This window comes from Chrysochloris asiatica, unplaced genomic scaffold (genome assembly GCF_000296735.1).
Source record: "Chrysochloris asiatica unplaced genomic scaffold, ChrAsi1.0 scaffold00070, whole genome shotgun sequence".
NCBI classification, from domain to species: Eukaryota; Metazoa; Chordata; class Mammalia; order Afrosoricida; family Chrysochloridae; genus Chrysochloris; species Chrysochloris asiatica.
The window spans coordinates 13,654,118-13,677,626 of record NW_006408588.1 but is presented as its reverse complement, the minus strand read 5'-3'; the positions used below and the strand labels follow the sequence as shown (position 1 = coordinate 13,677,626).

Sequence of the window (23,509 nt, the reverse complement as noted above, 5' to 3'; positions counted from 1 at the left end):
ACTCGACGGCACACAACAGCACCACCACCAACTGTGTGTATAAAATTATGAAGTAATACTAATGAGAGGGTGGACTGATGGGGGTTTTGGTGGATTTCAGGTGCTTGTCCTAGCCGTGAAGCAGCTGTTTCCCAAGTTTGAGTTCATGTGGCTGGTGGAGGAAGCCAAAAAGAACCTGCCTTTAGAGCTGGATTTCCTCAACGAAGGGAGGAATGCCGAGAAGGTGGCCCAGATGCTCAAGCACTTTGACTTCTTACAGGTAGGAGAGGCAGGGCAACAGGGCACAGTGGTGTGGAGGGGGAGTTTGTGGGGAGGACCGGTCCCTGTCCAAGCACCCCCTGTCAGAACACGGGTGGGAACATCGTCTTCCAGAGTCCTCTTCACAAGGATGATGATTGTTATTTGTGATGCACATTCAAACCTTTGAAGGCAAAACGACCAAGAAACACCAAGTGTGATTGTCGGTCTGTCAATCAAACAGATGTTTATTGACTAACCTAAAATTGCAAGACCTTCATCACTGTTCAGTAGTCATGATCTCTGCTTCCCTGCAGCATAGGATGGTGATGTTGATGCTGACAGCTAGTACTTACTGTACTCCTAGTGCGGTTCTAAGCACTTTATCTAGATCATACCTGCTCATCTAATCCACATTCACTTCTGCCGTCTGTGTTCATAAAGATCACCAGTCTATGAAAAGCCATACAGAGTTAAAGACACACTGCTCAAACATGTCATCAGTGAGGCCTAACAAAAAGATAACAGTTCCAACTTATGGTGACCCATGTGTATCAGAGTAGGACTGTATTTTATAGGATTCACATTGGCTGCTTTTGGGAAAGTAGATTGCCAGTGTTTTCTCTGTGGCACCTCTGGATGAACTTGAACCTCTAACCTTTTGTTTGACATCTGAGTGTGAGCATGTCAGCCATTTGCACCCCCAGGGAGGGACTCCAAAGAGAAAAGAAAAGAAAGAGGATAGGAACCTAATAAACACTCTAGCACAGCTTTATACCTGTGAGACAGTTAAGCAATACATAATACTATGATACAGGTGGCATTTCCCCCAGAAGTTTGCGTGTGGAAGTGGGTATCAGAAGGCTTGCAGCTCATGAGTGTGGTGAAGTGGGACAGAAGTTGGTGACAACAGATGGGGCTGGGTGCCATGATGTGTTAAGGATTCTTCGATGTCTGCATTCACCTGGTATTTCTTGTAGATGACATTGCACATAAGCAGATGCAAAACTTATGTGGTGAGCAGAGAGTTTCCTAATACATCAGTCACATGAACAAATTTGTATTTTCAGAACTGACTGTAAGACAATTAGGTGGCAAACTATCTCAAACAATACATGGTCACAGCTGTAAGTGCCTGCAGTGGTACTGCATGCAATGTTCCCAGAATTCAGATGAAGGGACAACCCAGAACGCCACTTCCCACCTGTTGTTGTTAAATGCCATTGAGTCAGTTCTGACTCAAAGCAACCTTGCATAAGGTTTCCGAGGAGCAGCTAGTGGGTTGGAACCACCAACCTTGCGGTTCAAGCCGACTTTGTGGTTGAGTGTTTATCCTGCTATGCCACATCAGAAGTGCGTAAGCGTGCTGTTACCATGCAGGTTGATGCGTGCTGTGAAAGAGACTTACTTATGTTTCTATGAATGCTCAGTAGGAATGATCGCATCCCACCCAGGTTAAGAAGCTCAGAGAAGGCTTCCAGGAGGTGGTGGCTGTCTACCAAGGGATGGGTGATATTTACTTCTGTGCCAGGTGCTGTGGCACTGAACTCTGCACAGGTACCATGACATTGAATCTTTATACCATGGACCCATTTTACAGATGACAGTATTAGGGAAGTCAGGGCTAGAAACCAGATTGATTTCAAAGCTGCTGCTCTGTTCAGCGTATTCTATTTCCTCTTACCCAGCGGGGACACTCATTGGAGTCAGAACTATGAGCCAGACAAACCAAACCATCTCCTCCACCATTCCCATGGAAACAACAAAATCATCCTCTGGCTGGGACCAACTAGTAACTGCCAGACCAAGACATGTAATAATAGTATTAGTAACCCACATTTCTGAAAAGGTGATGCCAAATGGGTAAATAATTAATGCAACGATTCGACCTGCTGCTTCTAGAACTCGCACACCATGCCTACGACGATGGAGGAATTAGGCTCCTGAGTAATTAATTTTGCCTAAACACATAACAAGTGGGAAGTGAATTTTGTGCTGTGAACCTAGTTCAGCTCTTAAAACTGGAGATAAATTGTCTTTGTACACTGGCACCCCATCACAACATCTGTGCGTAATTAAGCCTCAGCAAAAAGCTTACCTCTGAGTGTATGAGGCACCTTCCGCTGCGTATGTGGGGTTTAATAACCTTAGCCCTGCACTGTAAATCTCTGCGCTGCAGACAAGCTCAGAATGCAAAGACGGTGTCAGGGAGACTGGGAGTGGGCAAGGGGCAGCCAGGCTGAATGGTCTAGACTAAGGCGTCTATAGATTTGGCATATGTGTGTGTGTGTGTGTGTGTAAGGGACAGAACAAACAGTGAGGTGAGTGAAACCTGCAGAACTGTTGGGGACAAAGGTAGAGGAGAAATCATTTATGACCACATGGTTTGGGAAGAGAAAGAGATGAGAGTGTGTCTGTCTGGAGTTGGGGACCTTTCCAGTGTATCTTAGTCTGAGGTAAGGAACCTGGGACTCTATAGAACTTCTGTACAAATTCAGAGGGAATGGGCACGCTTCTGGAAAGCCAATAGTTTCCTAAGAATCTCAAAGATGAAGAACCACTGATTTATAGTAATTAATACTAGTTACCACCACCTGCCTGTTGGGTTGTTGTACAGTGAAGGCTTTTGTGTTGTTGGTATGTCAAATACCAGCAGGGTCACCCATGGTGGACAGGTTTCAGCTGCACTTCTAGACTAAGACAGACTAGGAAGAAAGACCTGGCTATCTACTCCAAAAATGAACTGATGAAAACCTTATGGATCCCAACAGAATATTGTGTGATACAGTGCTAGATAATGAGCTTCTAGGTTGGAAGACACTCAGAAGAAACAGTAGTCACAACACTGGCCTCAAACCTACCAATGATGATGAAGATCAGAAGATCATCTTGAGTCGAAGCCAATTCAAGGGCAACAGCAGCAACTGTGTTAGTTAGACAGCTTTAAGCACTTCGCTTGTATTGACTCTGTAGCTTTTGTAAGAGCCCCATGAGGAGGTGTCATTATTAGCTCCAAGGTGCCAGTGGGGAAACTGAGGTACAGAGAGATCAAACCACTTGCTCAAGTTCACACAGAGGGCAGGCTTCCAATGGAGGAAACCTCGTTCCAATCTGTGTGGTAAACCATGCTGGTGTTCTGCCTTCCAAGCAGAACTTTCTTGAGACTATATCTTTCTACCCCAGATATTTCTGAATCTGGATCTACGTTAGGATCTTGTTCGGATTTAGTGTATCTGGGGTGGAAAGGCAAATTCTCAGCTGGAGGTTGAACCAGAACGAACTGGGGTGAAGCCCTGCTTTGTAATAATTCATGGGGAAAACTAATTGTTGTAAAGTCTGCACTAGTGACTGTCATCCCTGGCTGTGCATGGGCGCCGCCTGTGAAACGCTACTTGGCTGGTACGGTTGAGCAGTCTACCATTACCTGCACATGTTAGTATGAAATCTGGACTGCTCCTTCCTTTGTAAATGTCATCATTGTACAGCTGAGGGTATGAAACTGACCCACCATCACACAGTGTGGATGGCAGGGCTGGGCTCTTTGCTGAGCCAGGGTCTGTGCTGAGCCAGGGAGGTGGTACTGAGGGTGGTGCTGGCCCAGACCAGCCAGGGCTTGCTTTACAACCCTCCTGAGCAGAGCACAAGAACAAAGCAGAAGAGTTGACAGGGTCAGGGCTAGGTTGAGGATCGAACACTCTATCTTCTGTGCCCTTCTTCTGGGGGTTCCGCTCTGGGGAGGAGGTTGAACCTGGTCCCCAGGGACCTGATGGCGACTAGTGTCTTGCTTATCTTGGTGGCCATGGGCAATGATCATAAACGGTGTGGCTTAAAACAACAGAAATGTATTCTCTTACAGTTCTGGAGTTCAGATGTCTGGAGTCAAGTTGTCAGTTGGCCATGCTCCCTCCAAAGTCTCTAGGGAAAATCTTTCCTGGTCTCTTCCATTCCTTGGCTTGTGGCTGCATCGTTCCAGTTTCTGCCTCTGACTTCACACAACTGTCTTTTTCTGTGTTTATTCTTCTTTTATAAGGACACCAGTCATCAGATTGGGTTAGGGCCCATCTGTCTTCAGGAAGACCTCCTGTTTGCAGAGCTAATACATCTGCAACAACTGTTTCCAAATCAGGCCACAGTTCCAGGTAGCTGGTGTTAGGACTTGAGCAGATCTTTTGGGGAAACACAGAATTAACCCATAGCAGCTAGGGCCTGACCTTGCTGGGGGGTGTGCAGAGAGCACTCTGACTATCTATGTCTTTGATTATTCTCCTTTCCTTGATGGAAGAAGCAGAGTAGGAAGAAACAGATTTTGAGGTACACTGAATTTCACCTCATGCCTCTAAGCCCTCCTGCCCACATGGTGATTTAGAGGCCAATCCTGTCATCCTCTGTCCCTCTGTCAAGCCACATTTCTCTCACAGTCATTGTGGTGCCAAATCCAGCAGAAGGCCATTGCGTTCCTCCCTAAGTGTTCACGACCAACCCTTTATTGCCCAGATCTGCCATTCCTGTCATTTCAGATCCCAGCAGCTGAAGCAAGGGAGGGATTCTGTGTGTCAGACTGGAAATTATTACATTTTGGGGGCAACAAAGGGGAAACCCGGGTCCACCCACATCCCAGATTCATAAGTCCAGAGCACCTCCAGCTTTGGTTTTTTTTTTTTTCCCCCAACCATGGCTTTTTGGAGTCTATTTTCTAAGTCACCCCAGGTAAGCCCAGCTGGGGATCTAACCTCCACTCTTCAAAGCCCCAGGGTCTTAAAACCAAACATAGTTTTCCAAACAAATGTAGAAAAAGAACTTAACCCCCAAACAGGCCCCTTTCATTTGGAAGCCAGGAGCAACAACAATGACAATAGAAACTTGCACTCCTTTTTTAAAAGATCGTTTTTGAAAAATGCAAAGCAAGTTGTTTAAGTTCACCATGGCACAGAATCACAGATTTCTATCTTGGCCCAGATTTTCAAATGGCACAAACCACAGGCAAGTAACACTAAAATAACACCTGGGTTTCAGTGGGAACCTTTGTCTCAAGGAACCCAGAATCCTTCTCTTGTCTGAACAGCCCTGTGTGTCCTCAAAGCTCCTTATTGACTTTGGGGCAGGACCAATCTTCCTTCCAAATGGAGAGCACAGAGAAAAGTGGCTGGTCTAAGCTCAGCAATGATTAGCAGAACTAGGAATAGGAAGCAGGTCTCTTGAAGCCACTATCTTACTGCTAGATGAGTTCTTGGGATATGGGTACAGGAAGACCTTTTCCCCCCAAATACTTGGGTTGACTTCCCTGTTGTCATGGTTGTTAGGTGTCGTCTTGTTAATTTCGACTCAGTGACTCTATGTACAGCAAAATGAAACATTGCCCGGTCCTGGACCATCCTCAAAATTGTTATATTTGAGCCCATTGTTGCTTCTACTGTGTCAATTCATCTTGTTGGGGGGTCTTCCTCTTTTTCACTGACCCTCCATTTTATCAAGCATGATGTTCTTCTCTAGGGACTGGTCCCTCCTGACAACATGTCCAAAGATTGAGGGACAAATTCTCACCATCCAGGCTTCTAAGGAGCATTCTGACTGTACTTCTTCCAAAACAGATTTGTTTGTTTTTCTAGCAGTACAGGGTACTTCTAATCTTTTTCTTCAACACCATCATTCAAATGCCTTAATTCTTCTTCAGTCTTCTTATTCATTATCCAACTTTATCAAGCATATGAGGCTATTGAAAGTACCATGGCTTGGGTCAGGTGTACTTTCGGCCTCAAAGTGACAGCTTTGCTCTTGAATACTTTAAAGAGGTCTTGTGTAGTTAATTTGCAGTATGTCTAGTGATTTCTTGACTGCTGCTTCTCTGAATGTTGGTTGTGGATCCAAGCAAAATGAAATCTCTGACAGTGTCAATCTTTTCTCCATTTATCATGACATTGTTTATTGGTCTAGTTGTGAGGATTTTTGTTTTGTTTACATTGAGGTGCAGTCTGTACTGAGGGCTGAATTCTTTGATCTTCTTCAGTAAGTTTTTAAGTCTTTTTTGCTTTCAGCAAGCGAGTTTGTATCATCTGCATATCGCAGATTGTTAAGGAGTCTGGATGCCACATTATTCTTCATGTAATCTAGTTTCCCAGATTATTTAAGCATATAAATTGAATAAGGATAGTGAAAGAATACAATCCAAATACACACCTTTCTTGATTTTAAACCATTTGGTATTTCTCTTGTTCTGTTCTAACAACTGCCTCCTGTTCTATGAACTGGTTCCTCATGAATACAATTAAGTGTTCTAGAATACTCATTCTTCTCAGTGCTAGCCATAGTTTGTTATGATCCATACAATTGAATTGCTTTGCATAGTCAATAAAGCATTCTTTGTTTTCAGCCAAAATCCATCTGACATCAGCAATGATATCCCTAGTTCCACATCCTCCTCTGAATCCATTTTGAATTTCTGGCAGCTTCCTGTTGCTGTACTGTTACAATTGTTTTTAAATTATCTTCAGCAAAATTATATTGCATGTGATTTTAATGATACTGTTCAATGTGTTATGTATTCTGTTGGGTCACCTTTGTTTAGAATGGGCACAGATATGGATCTCTTCCAATCAGTTGGTCAGAAACAGTTTGGAGACCATATCTAACTTACTCTGGTTTCACAAGAGGGAAGGAGAGTCAAACTCAAAACCAGTTCAAGGTCAGTTCCTATGAAACAGGGTCAGATCTGCCCTATTTCAATACCAACTATCCTTCCCACAGCACTCTGTGCTTCCTAGCTAGGTTCAGTAATCCACTGCAATGACCACACTAGAATTCATAGACAATGCTCCTAATTATGGGGTTTAGTAGGCTAGTGGACAGGGTACAATTCAGGCTCAGGAACAACTCAGAATGCAACAGTTCTCCAGTCAGGAGCGCCTCTTCTCTGCTGTACTGTAGACTTCGCTCGCTCTTGTCTTCAGCCTCTCAGCCATGGTCCCTCAGCCTCTGTCCTGCTTGGACAAGTGTTACAAAGCTCCTTCAGCCAGTCTTTCAGTGGGCACACTCTGCAAGCCTGCCTTCTGTTTGTGTGCACTCCATTTTACTCAGTTCATGTGCCAAGAAGCCCACAGCTGCTCTGTGTCTCCATGCAGCCACCTCTGCCACCACCTCTGCTGTCCCAATGTTTCCAGGTAGGGATCTCACACTCTCCTCGTGTTCTTCTTTCTTAATGATCCTGGGATCATCTGTTCCTGCTTATGAGATGGCTCCTTTTAAATCTACCCTATTTGCATTGCCCCACCCAATCATTCCACCGTTAGTCTGTTAGTTTGTCATACTGTGGTGGCTTGTGTGTTGCTGTGATGCTGGAAGCAATAGCACCAATATTTTAAATACCAGAAGGGCTGCTCATAGTAGACAGGTTTTCTCAGAGTTTCCAGACTAAGACAGACTAGGAAGAAGGATAGGCATCCTACTTTTGAATGCTTAGCCCCTAAAAACATTAAAAATAGCAGCAGAACATGGTTAGATATAGTGCTGGAAGGTCGGTCCCTCAGATTGGAAGACACTCAAAATACGACTCGGGTAGAGCTGCCTTCTTAAAGTAGAGTTGACCACAATGATGTGAATGGGGTAAAGCTTTTAGGGCCTTCATTTGCTTATGGAACTGAACTCAAAATAAAGAAAAACAGCAGCAAATATCCTTTAATAATCAGAACATGAAATGAAGTTTGAATCTAGGGAAGTTGAAAGTTATAAAAAACGAAATGGAACACATAAAGATTAGTATCCTAGGCATTAGTGAGCTGAAATGGACTGGTATTAGCTATTATGAATTAGTTAATCATATGGTTTACCATGCTGGGGACAATAAATTGAAAAGGAATGGCATCATATTTATTGTGAAAAGAATATTTCCAGCTCTATCTTGAAGTACAGTGATAGGATAATATCCATGTGCCTACAAGGAAGACCTGTTAATACCTCTGTTATTCAAAATTACATGCCAACTACTAAATCCATTGATAATAAAATTGAAAAAGTCTTGGTGTGGTGGTATAGGATAAGCACTGGACTGAAGGTCAGTTTGAACCTCAAAATAGGTGATTCAAAATCACCGGTCACTCCTTGGAAACATTCTACAGGGTCTTTATGAATCAGAAGTGACTTGACAACACTTACCAACAACAACCAACTTATTCAGTCTTAAGTTGATTAAAAAAAAAAAAAAGTGCAATCAGAATGCATTGATAATTACTGGTGATTGGAATGCATAGGTTGGAAACAAAGAGGAAACACCAGTAGTTGGAAAATATGGCTTTGGTGATAGAAAGGATGTTGGAGAACACATGGTAGAATTTTGGAAGACCAATGACTTCTTCATTGCAAATACCTTTTTTAAACAACATAAAAGACCACTATGCACATGGGTCTCACCACATGGAATACCCAGGAATCATATTGACGACATCTGTGGGAAGAGATGGTGGAAAAGCTCCAGACCATCAGTTCAAGGAAGGCCAGGGGCAGACTGTAGAGACCACTAATTGTTCACATGAAAGTTCAGGCTGAAGCTGAAGAAAACTAAAACAAGTCCATGAGAGTCAAAATATGGCCTTGAATATATCCCACCTGAATTTAGAGGTCATCTCAAAAACAGATTTGATGCATTAGACACTAATAACTAAGGGCCAGAAGAGTTGTGGGATGACATCAGGAATATTGCATAGAAGAAAACATAAGGTCATTAAAAAAAAACATGAAAAAAAGAAAAGACCAAAATAGATGTCTGAGGAGACTCTGAAACTTGTTCTTGAGCGTAGAGAAGCTAAAGTGAAAGAAAGAAATGAGGAGGTAAAAGATCTGAACAGAAACATTTAAAGAGCACCTAGAGAAGACAATGTCAAGTATAATGAAATGTGCAAAGACATGGGATTATAGGACCTGCCATGCTGAAGGATTTCATGAGCAAAATATTGAGTAATACAGAGAGCATCAAAAAGAAAGCATACACAGAGTTACCATACCAACAAAAAATGTTCAGTGTTCAGCCATCTCAAGAGGTTAGATATGACCAAGAACAAATGGTATGGGAGGAAAAAGTTCAAACTGTGCAGGAGGCACTGGTGAAAAACAAAGATGCATGAATTGATGGAATATACATTCAAATGTTTCAGCAAACTGATGCAGCACTGGAGGTGCTCACTCATCTATGCCAAAATATTTGGAAGACAGTGACCTGGCCAACCAATTGGTAGAGATTTATCTTTGTGTGCATTCTAAAGAGGTGACCTAATGGAATGTGGACATCTTTAAGCAATATCATTAATATCACATGGAAGTAAAATTTTGCTAAAGATAATTCAAAAACAGTCGTAGCAGTATATCAACAGAGAAATCCAAGCCAAATTCGTAAGAGGACGTGAAACTAGGGCTATCATTGTTGATGTAAGGTAGAGCTTGGTTGAAACAAATTTATACTCGAAAAATATTTGGTGGTGGTAGTTGTATGGTTACCGAGGCTGTAAATCTTTACAGGAGCAGAAAGCCTCATCTTTCTAGCGTGGAACAGTGGGTAGTTTCGAAGTGCCGACCTTTAAGTTAACAGCCTGACTTGTAACCACTACACTACCAGAGATCCTTAGAAAGATGTTTACTTGTGCTTTACTGATTAGGCAAAGGCTTTCGACTGTATGGACCATGACAAACCATGGATAACATTGCAAAGAATGAACAATCCAGAATACTTCATTGTGTTCCTTAGGAACCTGAACATAGACCAAGAGGCAGTTGTTAGACTACAACAAGGGGACACTGAGTGGTTTAAAATAAGGAAAGGTATGTGCTAGGGTTGTGTTCTTTCACCATACTTACTCAATCTGTATGCTAAGAAAACAACCTGAGAAGCTGCATTAGATGAAGAAGAATGCGGCATTAGGAGAGGAGAAAGACTCATGAACAAACTTGCTGTGTATATGATACAACCTTACTTGCTGAAAGTGAAGAGGACTTTAAAATACTTCTTAATGAATTATACCTCAGTGTATGTTGTTGTTGTTGTTAAGTGCCATCGAGTTGGTTCCGACCCATAGCGACCCTGTACAGGGTTTCCAAGGCTGTAAATCTTTACAGGAGCAGAAAGCCTCATCTTTCTCCCGTGGAACGGCTGGTAGTTTCGAACTGCTGGCCTTAAGGTTTACAGCCTGATTCGTAACCACTACGCTACCAGAGCTCCTTAAAATTCTCACAACTGGACTAATAAAATAACATCATGTTAAATGGAGAAAAGATTGATATTGTCAAAGATTTCATGTTTCTTGGCTCTGCAATCAACACTCATAGAGGCAGCATTTGAGAAATCAAATGACGTATTACATTAGGCAAATCTGCTACACAAGACTTCTTTAAAGTATTCAAGAGCAAAGATGTCAGTTTGAGGATTAAGGTATGCTTGACCTCTAAGCCCTGGTATTTTCAATCATCACGGATGCATGTGAAATTTGAACAGTGAATAAAGATGCATATGAATTGTTGTTTTGGAGAATAATATTAAAAGTACCCTTGTTGTTGTTGTTAAGTGGTGTTGAGTCTGTTCTGATTTGTAGCGATCCTGTATAGGGTTTCTGAGGAGTGTCTGGTGAGTTGAACCGCCAATGTTGAGACTGGCCTTGTGATCGAGTGCTTATCCTACAGTGTCACACCTAGACTATCAGAAAAACAAACAAATCTGTGTTGGGAGAAGCACAGTGCTCCTTAGATGCCAGGATGGTTACTTTGGGCATTTTAGCAGGAGGGACCACTCCCTAGAGAAGGACATCATTCTTGGTAAAGCAGAGGAATGGAGAAAAAGAGAAGCCCATCAATTGTGAGGGGAGTGAGGCATGCTGAAGACCAGCTGGTTTCTCCTTCCTGTCCATGGTGTTGCTGATGGGTGCCCCTCACTCACATGGCAACCAGCAGCCCTTGCTATAGTCCAGTTTCTTGGGAGATCTGTTCTCTTGTTTGTTGTTGGGTGCTTATATAATCAAGGGAGCTGGGGGGGAGGGGTGCACAAATCAGTTAGAAATGCTCTTGTCTGCAGGCAACTGAATGCCCAACACAGACTCAAGGCCGTATGTGTCTTGAACACAGAAGATTTCTTAACAGGAAGGCTTGTGGGAGTTGCCTGCTAACATTGTGACTTGAAAGAAACAGGGCTGGCAGCTCTGTGATGCTTTTCCTCATGGTTGCAACATGGCTGCTCCAGTTCCAGGTGTCACATTCACTTTCAAGGCAGCAAGAGAAGGGATAGGGAAGTACTACTATGTACAAACATCCCTTTTTATCAAGAAAGAAAAATGGTCCCAGAATCTTCTAGCAAACCTCCACTTATGCCTCATAAGCTGTATCTAATTGCAAGGTAGGCAGGAAAAATTTGTTTTTCTTGTCTTTGAGTTAGATGTAGGCAAGGGGAATGGGAGGACTGGGAATAGAATTGCTGAGTTAGAAACCAGTGTTGTCTGCCACAGAGTTCTAGAAGAAAATGGGCATGAGAAAACTCACAATTCTGTCCCCCCCAGAAATTATCATCTGTAAACATTCATTTAATACATACAACACACCCATTGCACAGATACAGAAAGTGAGGTAGAAGGTTAAGATTCATGCAGGCAGGGACCTTGAAATGGGTCTGGTGATGGGAAGGGGAAAGGAACCCACTCTTTTAGTAAAACACTGACTCTGGCCCAGGTATGAGGAGGTTCACACATTTCCCCCCAAGTTCCAATTTTCATTTGGGCTCTTACTTGGGTCTCGAAGGCACTGAGGAGGATGGGGAGGCCATTCTATGATGCCTAAATGAGGAAATCTGTTGCTGTCCAGTCGATTCGGACTCATGACAATTGCACTGGATTCAAAGTAGAACTTTGCTCCAGAGGACTGTAAGTGGCAACATTTTTGGAAGTCACTTCACAGGCCTTTCTTCTGAGGTGTTTCTAGGTGAATCTGAACTGCCAATCTTTTGATTGGTAACTGAGCACAAACCGTTTCTGCCATAGGTGTGTGTGTGTAGTAATGAGCCAAGGGCCTACGTGATGGAGGTGGAGGCGTCTGCCCTTCTCCCCTGGCCTGGTCGCCCCCTCTCCTGCCCCAGGCATTGTTGAGGTCTCTCTTGGGTCTCTTCTTCTGTTTTAGAAGGAAGCATCTTTATCACCTGGCTTCCTGTGCCTCCCTGTGGTCCTCACCACAGCCTTCCAGAACCTTCTGACCCACTCTTTCCTATTCCAGGTCCCCCGAATCTACTGGGAGTTCTCCACCAAGCGGGTCCTTCTGATGGAGTTTGTGGACGGTGGGCAGGTCAATGACAGGGGCTACATGAAGAGGAACAAGATTGACGTCAATGAGGTGAGACCCAGAGCACTGGGGCTGCCGTGGCTGACGATCGGGCTAGGTCCAGCAGCCTGGCATGGGCAGACTTGGTCAGGACGAGGCTTTGAGTCTGGCCCACTGCCTTTCAATGTGGGTCGTGTGTGAAGGGTTATAACATCTCAGAGTAAGAGCGAGCCTCTGAGCTAATCTAGACTGACCTATGGCTCCTCAAGCTGGGGCAGGAGCATGCTGAGCCTCAGGATGTCCCCAGAGATGTATTTTCACTTGAAGATGTAGGGGAGATTGACTCTGTTTAAAACAGGGCTATATTTGAGCAGAGTGAAAAGTTGACATGAAAGTTAAGATACAGATCAACTCCCACCCGTAGGGGGTCCTATTCCCCTTACCCTGCGTTAGGAGACCAAACAGACACAATTGAAGTGCTCTGCTACTTGGACCTATTAGGTTGAGTTCCTCCAGCTCAGCCAGTATGTAGCCTATTTGAGATACTGGGAATAGAGACAAGCTCAGTCCCCAAAGAGGGCACAGTCTAGAGAGGGACACTGCAGAGACCAAGAAGACAACTTTATTAAAGTGTAATAAGTGTGGTGACGGAGTGATGTACTAAGTGCTCTGGTAACTCAGGAGCGAGCTTGTGCTTTAGCCAGAAAGTGATAAATAGGAGAGAAAAGGCTGAGGAAGGAGTTACCCTGAGAGTTGGGCTGTGCTGGGCTGGGAGCACTCCAGTGGACGTGGGAGCAGAAGACTATTCAACTTGTGTAGTGGAGAAAGGCAGGGTGCACAATTCCTCTTTAAACAATGCTACTGCAGGGCCATCCAGCTTCTTCTGGAATGCCTCCTGTGACAGGGAGCTCATTACCCCTTCAAGTTTCCCCAGGGTCTAACACAGAGCAGTCCACATAGTATTTAAGGAAGACTTACTGAACAAGTGAATGAACCAACCAGTTTGCCAAACCTATTGCTCTTTCCTTCACTGGGCACCTCTTCCTGCGACCTGAATACAATGCAGGTGCTGGGAGTGTATGGGTGCTGCCACCCTATATGCCGGGCACTGCCAGTCCTGAGGCTGCTCAGTCCTGGGTGGGAGATGTTGTGGCCTGGAGGCCCAGCACACCCCAGATGTAGGGTCAGGAACATACTGCCCCTAGGGGCCTGTCACATGGCATTTTCCCTCCCTGTAGCACCTGCTGGGACAAGCAGTTTCCATCTTTCTGGTGCCATATGAGATCCTCAGAGCTAAGTGACCACAAAGTGCAATGGTGGGAAATCATTGGGACTTAATCCTTCTGCCCTGCGGCGACTGGCCACAACCCACCCTATTCTTGCCCACTGCCTTCCCTGTAGCTACTTGGAATACAGTGTTATCAGGCAACAGGGGCCCAAAGGCTCATGGGAGGATTGTTACTGCCACTGTATCAGCTTCATAGAGCTTCATAGAGAAAAGAGGGCTTATGTGTCCCTGGGGTATAAAAGGCTCATGTGCTTGGCTGTTAGCTGAGAAAGGTTAGAGGCTGAAAGCCGCCCAGAGGTGCCTCAGAAGAGAGACCTGGGGATTTACTTTGAAAAAATCAGCCATTGAAAGTCTATGGAGCACTGCTGTACTCTGAAACAGCTTGGTCACCCTGAGTCAAATCGACTCAAAGGCAACTGGTTTTGTGTCTCCCATCCCCCAAAACCTTGCCCTCAGGGAAACTGGCCACTGGGGGCTGTAACCTATACTCTGTTTTCTTCTTCTTGATCCCCACAGGGTCCCTGAGGCAAGGGTTGTATCTTTTCAACAAAATGAATAGTTTTGAAAATACCTACTATGTGCAAACCGTGGGGTCCAGAGGGGAGTCACACACAATGCATTTCTGTAAGGCGCTCACAGCCTAGCGTTGGAATCAGCCACACAACTAAATCTAGATATGGATCTAGCCCTGTCTAGGGCAGCAAGAAGGGTATGAGCCAGACCCCATGGGTCCAAGAGGAAGAAGCACTCACCTCTGCCCACAGGTCTTCCCTGGGAGGATGCCCAGTCATTGGCCAGGTGAGGGAGAGGGGAGGCAGAGTTCCAGGGGAGTGTAGGGAGATGAGAAGAGGTAGGGTGGAAGCTTAGATGGTGAAGGCCTTGGGTATGGCTGTGGAGGTACTGGGGAGCCATGAAGGGTTTTGAGGAGTGTAGTGATGTGAGTGGCCACTCCGATTGGGTGGGGAGGAAGGAATGAAAAGGGCCAGTAGATAGACAGAACAGCCACTGCCCATCAGGAGAGAGGAAGCAATGAAAGCAGGAATGCTTTTTCTGCTCCCTTTGAGGCAACACATCATGACCATGTGGTCCCAGCAGTGTGTGGTGGTTATAAGCACAGACTGCTGTGTGGTCTCTATGAATGGTGGTGACCCAAGAACCTTCTAGGAACATAGTTTGTGGTGGTGCAAACAGTTTGTGCTTGATCACTAGCCTAAAGGTTGGTGGTTCAAACCCACCCAGAGATGCTTTAGTGGACAGGTCTGATGATCTGCTTTATGGGGCAGTTCTGTTATACACACTTGAGTCAGAGTGAACTCCTACCAGCTAACAGCAAGGTAGCTGCCTTCAGGAGGGTTGTGAGGGCACGAGGCCTGACTTGGTATCTAGAGTGTTGCTGTCACTGTGCCACGTCCTTCCTCCGTTGCCTGGAGGTGGGCACTGTCATTTGTGGAACACTTTCCTTTCTGGGCCCACACACTTTTCAGTGGTGGCTTGCCTGTTGCTATGATGCTGAACAGGTTTCAGATGAGCTTCCAGACTAAGACAGACTAGGAAGAAAGCCCTGGGGGTATACTTCCGAAAATCAGTCAGTGAACACCCTAAACATTGTAAAGGTCCAATCCCATTGTGCATGGGGGAGGGGGGTCACCATAAATTGGGGGCTGCCTCAACGGCAGCTAACACCATCTCTACATCTCCCATGCCAGGCCCTCTCTCCATAATAAGCTCATGAGTTATGTTTTAATGTCTCCAGTTTGTAAGTGAAGAGTCCGAGACTCAGAGAGGAAAGACAACTTGCTTAAAAGTTGGTTGTAACAGCTAGTAGAGTTGAAATTGAAACCCCAATCTCTCTTATTCCAGGGCTCCTCTTATACCATAAAGGGAGGGGATGTATCAAAGTGTACAGAGCAGCCATGGGGAATGTGGTGGGAAAATACAGCCTGAGTTACCCGGGGGAAGCTGCTGTCCCCTGGGTGGGGGTTGTTGTGCAGTGCTATCAAGTCGGTTCCAACTCATATCGTCCCTGTATAGGGTTTCCAAGGAGTAGCTGGTGGGTTTGAACTGCTGACCGTCTGGTTTGCAGTCCAGTGCTGATCCTTCAGTGCCACACCAGGAGTCTGTCCCCTGGGTAGGGAACAGGAAGACAGAGTTGGGGGATCCAACGGGTACAGGGACAGCTCCACATTATTTGAGTTGCCTGTTGGGTGTTTGGACAATTCATTTCAAAGAAAGAGTTCTCTTGCTTGGAGGAAAAGAATAAGAAATTGCCATTCCAGTTCACCCTTCTTTTCCCTATTCACATGTCACGGATGGTGTGAAATGCTCAGAGAGGAGACCCCTTAGCCAGCTGCACAACTTGGGACTTCTGCCTTCATCGTTGGCTCCTTGTTGGGTACAAGAAAAGAGTGGCAAGGCTTTGTGAGCCAGGATCCTGTGCCCACCAGGACCCTTGACTACAAGTGATCGGCTCCAGTGGAGAAGGGATGGGATGGGAGGTCACCTCTGGCTTTTCCTCATCAACTTTCCAGAGGAGCAGGAACTCTGCCTCCAGATCAGGAGGGAGCCCAGAGGCCTCTGTTCGTCCCGTCTGCCAGGTTGTTGGCATTTACTTGCTGCCAGCTTCCCTGGGCTGTTCATTCCAGCAGCAGCCCCAAATGCATGAATCTCTTTAGATCTGGGCAAGCCCAGTACTCTAATGGCATCCATCTGAGGTGGCTTTGATTTTTAAAGACAGATGTAAACACAGAAAAATATGCCCTAGTGTAGTTGCTTGCTGGAGGAGTATGGGGGAGATGAACAGGGGAGCTGGGGCAGGGTGGTACCTGCTGAAGCCTGAACTCATCTGCTACCACCCCTGGGAGTTTACAACAGCCTTGTAGCTGGAGAATCAGAAGCGCAGAGAGGGAAGGTGACTTACCTGCAGCCAGAAATTGTCATTGTACATTTCAGTCAGTCAGACAGTTCTACAAATCATTTCCAGCCCCCTACCCCTCGACTCAATGGCACTTAACAACAACAACAACAACAACACCCTGAAAACAGGTTCCCTCATTTACCCTCCTGGTCAATATCCCTACTTCCACCAGGCTGACCACTGCTCTGGTCCCTGTCACCCTGACCCACTCTTGGCCCACTATGAGACTTCATAGAAATGGAGTCCTATAGTCCTTTGGATTTGCCTTCTTTGTTATTAATCAGACGTGATTTTTTTTTTCCTGAAGTCTCTATTCTGTTCCATTGGACTACTGGCCCATCTTTGCAATAATATCAGAACACCTTAATTAGTTAATTCCTTACTGCTTAATTACCTATTGGCAGGCAGTCTTTGGGAAGCTCTTTGGTGTTCTGAGATGATGTAATTAAATATGCTTCCTTTGACAGAAAACCCGACTGGGCAATCCCAGACTGGACTCTGGGGTGTTCCTGACCACTAATTGGGTGTATTAGGGGCAAGTCTTACTCAGCATGTCTTGTAAGCGTTGGCACATGCCTCATGGAAGACTAGTTGTATGGGTTGAGTGTGAAAGATGATAATTCCTGAAGGTTTTTAACAGAATTCTGAGGTTCTAAGTGTCTTCCTGGAGGATCATCACTGAACTGCGAACCACAGGTCGGCTATTCAAACTCAGAAACTCTATACTTGGTTGTTATGAGTTGGAACAGACTTGATGGCATGTAACGACAACAATAAGAAGTGTCTCCCTAGGTGTTAAGAAGACTACAGGGGACATTTTTGGTTTAAGGTTTAAAAATAATCTTAAGGTAATCATTTCAGAGGTTCCTCCATGTTGTTATTTATTGGTCTAGTTGTGAGGATTTTTGTTTTCTTTACATGGAGGTGCAGCCCATACTGAAGGCTGTGGTCTTTAATCATCATCAGTAGCTATTTTAAGTCCTTCTTGCCTTCAGCAAGCAAGGTTGTGTCATCTGCATACCACAGGTTGTTAATGAGTCTTCCTCCAATCCTGATGCCACATTCTTCTTCATATAATCTAGTTTCTCTGATTATTTGCTCAGCATACAGATTGAATAAGTATGGTAAGAGAATACAACCCTGGCACACAACTTTCCTGATTTTAAACCATTCAGTTTCCCCTTGCTCTTTACTAACACCTGTCTCTTGATCTGTGTACAGGTTCCTCATGAGCAAAATTAAGTGTTGTGTAATACTCATTTTCCACAATGTTGTCCATAGCTTGTCATGATCCACATAGTCGAAAGCTTTTGCATGGTCAATAAAGCACAAGTAAACATCTTTCTGGTATTTTCTGCTTTCAGCCAAGATCCATCTGATGTCAGCAGTGGTATCCCTAGTTCCATGTTCTTGTCTGACTCTGGCTTAAACCTCTGGCAGTTGCCTGTCAATGTACTGTTGCCATTGTTTTTAATTATCTTCAGCAAGATTTTACTTGCGTATGATATTAATGATAGTGTTTGATACATTTCCATATTCCGTTGGGTCACCTCTCTTTGGAATGGCTATACATATTGATCCCTTTCAATTAGTTGCCCAGGTAAATTTTTTATATATTTCTTGGCATAGTTGAGTGTCCCCAGTGCTATATCAATTTGTTGAAAGACTTCAATGTGCATCAATTCCTAGAACCTTGTTCTCTGCCAGTGCCTTCTGTGCACCTTGGATTTCTTCCTTCAGTACCATTGGCTTTTTTTTTTTTTAGTACCATTTGTTCTTGATCATATGCTGCCTCTTCAATGGTTGAACATCAATCATTTCTTTTTGGTACAGTGACTGTGTATTCCTTCCATCTTCTTTTGATGCTTTCTGCTTCATTCAATATTTTGCCCATAGAATTCTTTAGTATTGGAAGTTGAGGCTTGATTTTTTTTTTTCTTCAGTTCTTTCAGCTTGAGAAATGCTGAATGTGTTCTTCCCTTTTGCTGTTTTAATTCAAGGTTTATGCCCATTTCATTATAATACTTGATTGACTCTGCCTTCTAAAGCTGCCTTTTGACATTTTCAGTACAGCTCTTTTATCTTCTCGTTTCTTCTCTTTGCTTTAGCATCTCTAATGCTGGACAACAAGTTTTAGTCTCTTCTGACATCTATTTTGGTCTTCCCTGTTCTTAATTACCTTATGCATCCTTTCTATATGATGTTTTTGATGTCATCCCACAACTCTTCTGGTCTTTGGTCATTGGTGCATCAAATCAGTTCTTGAGATGGTCTGTATGTTCAGGTAGGATATGTTCAAGGTCGTATTTTGGCTCTCATGGACTTGTTTTAATTTTCTTCAGCTTTAACCTGAACTTGTCTATAAGCAACTGATGGTCTGTTCCATAGTCTGCCCCTGGCCTTGTTTTGAATGGTAATATTGTCTCTTCCCATATATGTAGTCAATTTGATTTCTGTTTATTACATTTGGCGAGGTCCCTTCATGTATAATCTTTCGTTGTTTCAAAAAAGTATTTGCACTGAAGTCATTGTTCTCTCATAATTCTATGATGTGATTGATCTCCAGCATCATTCCTATCACCAAGAACATGTTTTCCAGTCTGTGCATTCCAATCACTAGTATTTATCAGTACATCTTGATTGCATGTTTGATCAATTTCAGACTGAAGAAGTTGGTGGTGGTGGTGGTAGTTATGTGCCATGGAGTTGGTTCTGACTCACAGTGACCCTGTTTAGGTTTTAGAGACTATAAATGTTTATGGGAGCAGAAAGCCTTATCTCTCTTCTGCAGAACTGCTGCTACTTTCGATCTGCTGACCTTGAGATTAACAGCCTGACTTGTAACCACTATGCCACCAGAGTTCCTTGAAGAAGTTGGGAGGATTCTTTAATTTCATCATTACTGGTTTTAGTGGTTGGAGCATATTTGAATAATAGTGGTATCAACATGTCTTCCTTGTAGGCATAGTGATATTATCCTATCCCAGACAGCAAGTCGTATTTTTATGATCCTGTCCTTTACTTCAAGATAGATCTGGAAACGTTCTTTTTGATGATGGATGTGATGCCATTCCTCTTTTATTTGTTGTTCTTGTCAGACTAAACTATATGATTGTCAGGTTCAAAATGGCCAGTGTCAGTCCATTTCAGCTCACTTATTCTTAGGATATTGATCTTTATGTGTTCCATTTCATTTCTGACAACATCTAGTTTTCCTGGATTCATGCTTCATACATTCCTTGTTCTGATTCTTAATGGATCTTTGCAGCTATTTCTCCTCATTTTGAATTGTGCCCCTTCAGCACATGAAGATCCTGAAAACTTTACTTCATTCATGTCATCATGGTAAACTCTATTTTAGGGAGGCAGCTCTTCCCCAATCATATTTTGGGTGCCTTCCAACCTGAGGGACTCATCTTCCGACACTATATCTGGTAATGTTTTACTTCTGCTCTTAAGATTTTCAGTGGCTGAACATTCAGAAGTAGTCTGTCTCTCCTTCCTCCTAATCTGTCTTAGTCTGGAATCTCCACTGAAACTTGTCCACTAAGGGTGACCCTGCTTGTGTTTAAAACACTGGTGGCATACCTTCCAACATCACAATAATACGCAAGGCACCATAGTACCACAAACTGAAAGACTAGTGGTGGACACAGTCCCTGTTTCCTCCTGTGCCTGACTCTCTGTCTTCCTTTTTGCGCTAAGTAAATAGAGACCAATTGTTGTGAATTGGAATGGCTGCTGAAGTCTTCTTAAAACTGAACAACAGTTTAGCTTAACTGGTGAAAAACGGTCTGCCTTGAGCTTTCCGCTCTTTTAATAACGACCCATGTGGGATCAGACTGACACCCGCAACTCAGAAGATTAGATAGGAACGTTAGAGGGGAGTTAGTTGATGATAATGTATGAGGAACAACTCAGAAAAGGAGGATAAGAATGATAACACACCTCGAAGAATGTAATCAGTGTTACTAAATGATACATGTAAACACTGTTGAACTAGTGAATGTTTTGCTGTATATATTCTCAACAACAATAACAACAAAATAAGTAAAATTTGGGGGAAAAATATCTTCCTAGGACAGGGGTTAAAGTCCTGGTGTGGTGCTGCAGGTTAATGCGTTGGACTGCATGGTAGGTTTGTACTGAAAGGTCAGTGGTTCAAGCTCACCAGTCACTCCTTGGAAACCCTATACAGGGTTGCAGTGAGTTGGAACCAACTTGATGGCATTTCACAACAACATCAGAACAAGGGTGGGGAAGCTTTTTTCTGCCAAAATTTATAACATCATTCACAGGCCATACAAAATTATCAACTTAAAATTTAACTTGCTCTATTTGGTCAAACATTTAATTAGCTCACCCTAAATGTGATGACTGGAACTGCAGTTGCCTTGGCAGGGCCAGACCCAATGATTTCGAGGACCTTACACAGCCTGGGGGTCAGACGTTCCTTACCCCTGCCCTGGGACGATGAGACTTAGCAATCCGGTTCCTAGAGTGGCTCTCCCTCCAGAGGACAGCCTGCCATGGAGCCTTCCTTGGGGAAGGGGTACAAGGGACACAGGAAACAAGGTACACACAGTCCATGCTGGTGACTCAGCTGTCCCACGGCTGCAGAAGGGTGGGGATGACCCAAGATGCTCCAACTCCTTGCTCAATCATCCTCCCTCCCCTCTGAGGAGGCCTTGTCACCGTCACCCATGAGATTCCAGCCCAGCTTTTGAGGCCAGTTCCTGACAGACCTGGGTAGTGAAACACTAGGTGAAAGGGAGTCCTGAGTCCAAGCTTCCTCCCTGCCATTGGCTGGCTCTGTGACCTTGGACCAATTACACCCCACCTGTGGGACTCAAGTTCCTTATTGAATGGTTTGGACTAACTTGACTCCTTCGTGTATTGCAGGTATTTTAGAAAACGGATTCTTTGGCTTACTGGGAACCAAACTTGTTTATGGACTATGTGTTTTAGAATCACCAAGTGGCTTATTTATAAACAAAGATTCTTGCCCCTCACATTTACTAATGGAACCCTGAGATGGGGAGGGGTGAAAGGAATGGAAAGAATCTGCATTTTAAAGAATAATCCAGGTGATTCAGGTATTCAGAAGATCTAGGAGTTCCAGAAATTAGGAGGCCAGGGGTGGGGCTGCCTTCCTGAGCTCACCTTGGAGGCATGAGGCAGCCCTGCCCAGTGCATTCACTGCCAGGAGCATCGGCCTTGGCCTCGGAGAGCCAGTGGCCTTGGGGCCCAGTTCCTTTGTGTCTCTGAGCACAGAAGCAGATATTACCACCAGGCCTGACCCGGTGATCATATTTGCCAGTCACTTTAAGAGCTGGCAACACTGACTGCCATTAATCTCATTAAAAGTAAAGGTCACACAGGGGCTGCTTTCTGGGCTGGACGGAGCATCCTCAAGCTACAGAACGACTATTGATTGCAGGACCTTTATCGAAGGGTAATTGGATTTCAGAGAGTGTGTGCTTAAGACCCTGCCTGGGCTGAGGCCCAATTTAATTTGTGTGAAATTAGCTAAGAGGAAGGTGACAGAGGCACGAGTGTGGGGAGGTGGGAACCGGGGACTGGAGGCCTGGTGGGGCATCTTTGCCATCTCTGAAGGATGGGGCCCAGCCTGGTTAACACAGGTAAGCTTATGCCCTCTACCTTCCAGTTGGCATGCCCTGTGTGTGATGTGCTCCCTCTACCCGCCATTTGTGTGACCACCAGGGTCAGGAAGAAGTCTGGGCTGTCTTTCAGCTTTGCATTGAGATCCTGTATTCAGGGATGCTAAATCCCTATTTCAGAGGTGTCAGGGTGCTCCAATTCTTGAGCCTGTTTGGGTCTCAGAGATATAAACAGAATCCCTCCACTGCCAGCTTGTTGTTGTTAAGTGCTGTTGAACTATAATGACCCTGAATAGGGTTTCTGAGGAGCAGCAGGTGGGTTTGAACTGCCGACCTTGTGGTTCGTAGTCTAGTGCAGATCCTACAGCACAACACCGGATGATTTCTAGTCAGCTAGGTAATTTCTTCTATGTAGAATGGATGCATTTGAGTTATGGTGTTGGAGAAGAGTATTAAAAAGTACCATGAAGTGCCAGGAGAACGAACAAATCTGCATTGGAAGAAGTGCAACCAGAATGCTCCTTGGAAGCCAGGATGGCGAGACTTCGTATCTCATACTTCAGACATACTGGCCAGACCCTGGAGAAGGACAACATGCTTGATATAGTCAAGGGTCAGCAAAAAAGAGGGAGACCCCCAATGAGATGCATTGGTACAGTGGCAGCAGCAATGGACTTGAGCTTAGTAAACATAATGAGGATGGCCCAGGACTGGACAGTATTTCATTCTGTTGCACATAAGGTCATTAGGAGTTGGAACCAACTGAACAGCACCTAACAACAACAACAACAACAGGTCATTTCGCCCAGCTGTGTGTCAGTGGATTGTACTGTGGTGGCTTTCCTGCTGTTGTGAAGGAAACGCTAGAAGCAGGAGTACCAGTGTTTCAAATACCAGCAGGGCCACCCATGATGTTCAGACTTCAGTGAAACTTCCAGACCAAGACAGAAGAAAGACCTGGTTATCTATTTCCAAAAACGAGCAATGCCAATCCTACAGAACACAACAAAACATTGCTTAAGTTACTTGCTGTGGGCATTGTTGTTGTTGTTGTGTGCCGTGGAGTCAGTTTCGACTCAGAGCGACCCTGTACAGGGTTTCCGAGGCTGTAAATCTTTACAGGAGCAGAAAGCCTCATCTTTCTCCCACAGAACAGCTGGTAGTTTTGACCTGCTG

At 44.5% G+C, this 23,509-nt stretch overlaps 1 protein-coding gene across 1 annotated transcript in view; it reads left to right on the top strand.

Moving 5' to 3' along the window:
* Positions 1-23,509, top strand: part of ADCK1 (aarF domain containing kinase 1) — a 272,060-nt gene that overhangs the window by 209,655 nt on the left and 38,896 nt on the right. Inside the window, exons 6-7 of the mRNA XM_006864759.1 lie at positions 101-259; positions 12,466-12,582. Of these exons, the coding sequence (XP_006864821.1) occupies positions 101-259; positions 12,466-12,582 (276 nt within the window). The remainder of the gene's footprint in view (positions 1-100; positions 260-12,465; positions 12,583-23,509) is intronic.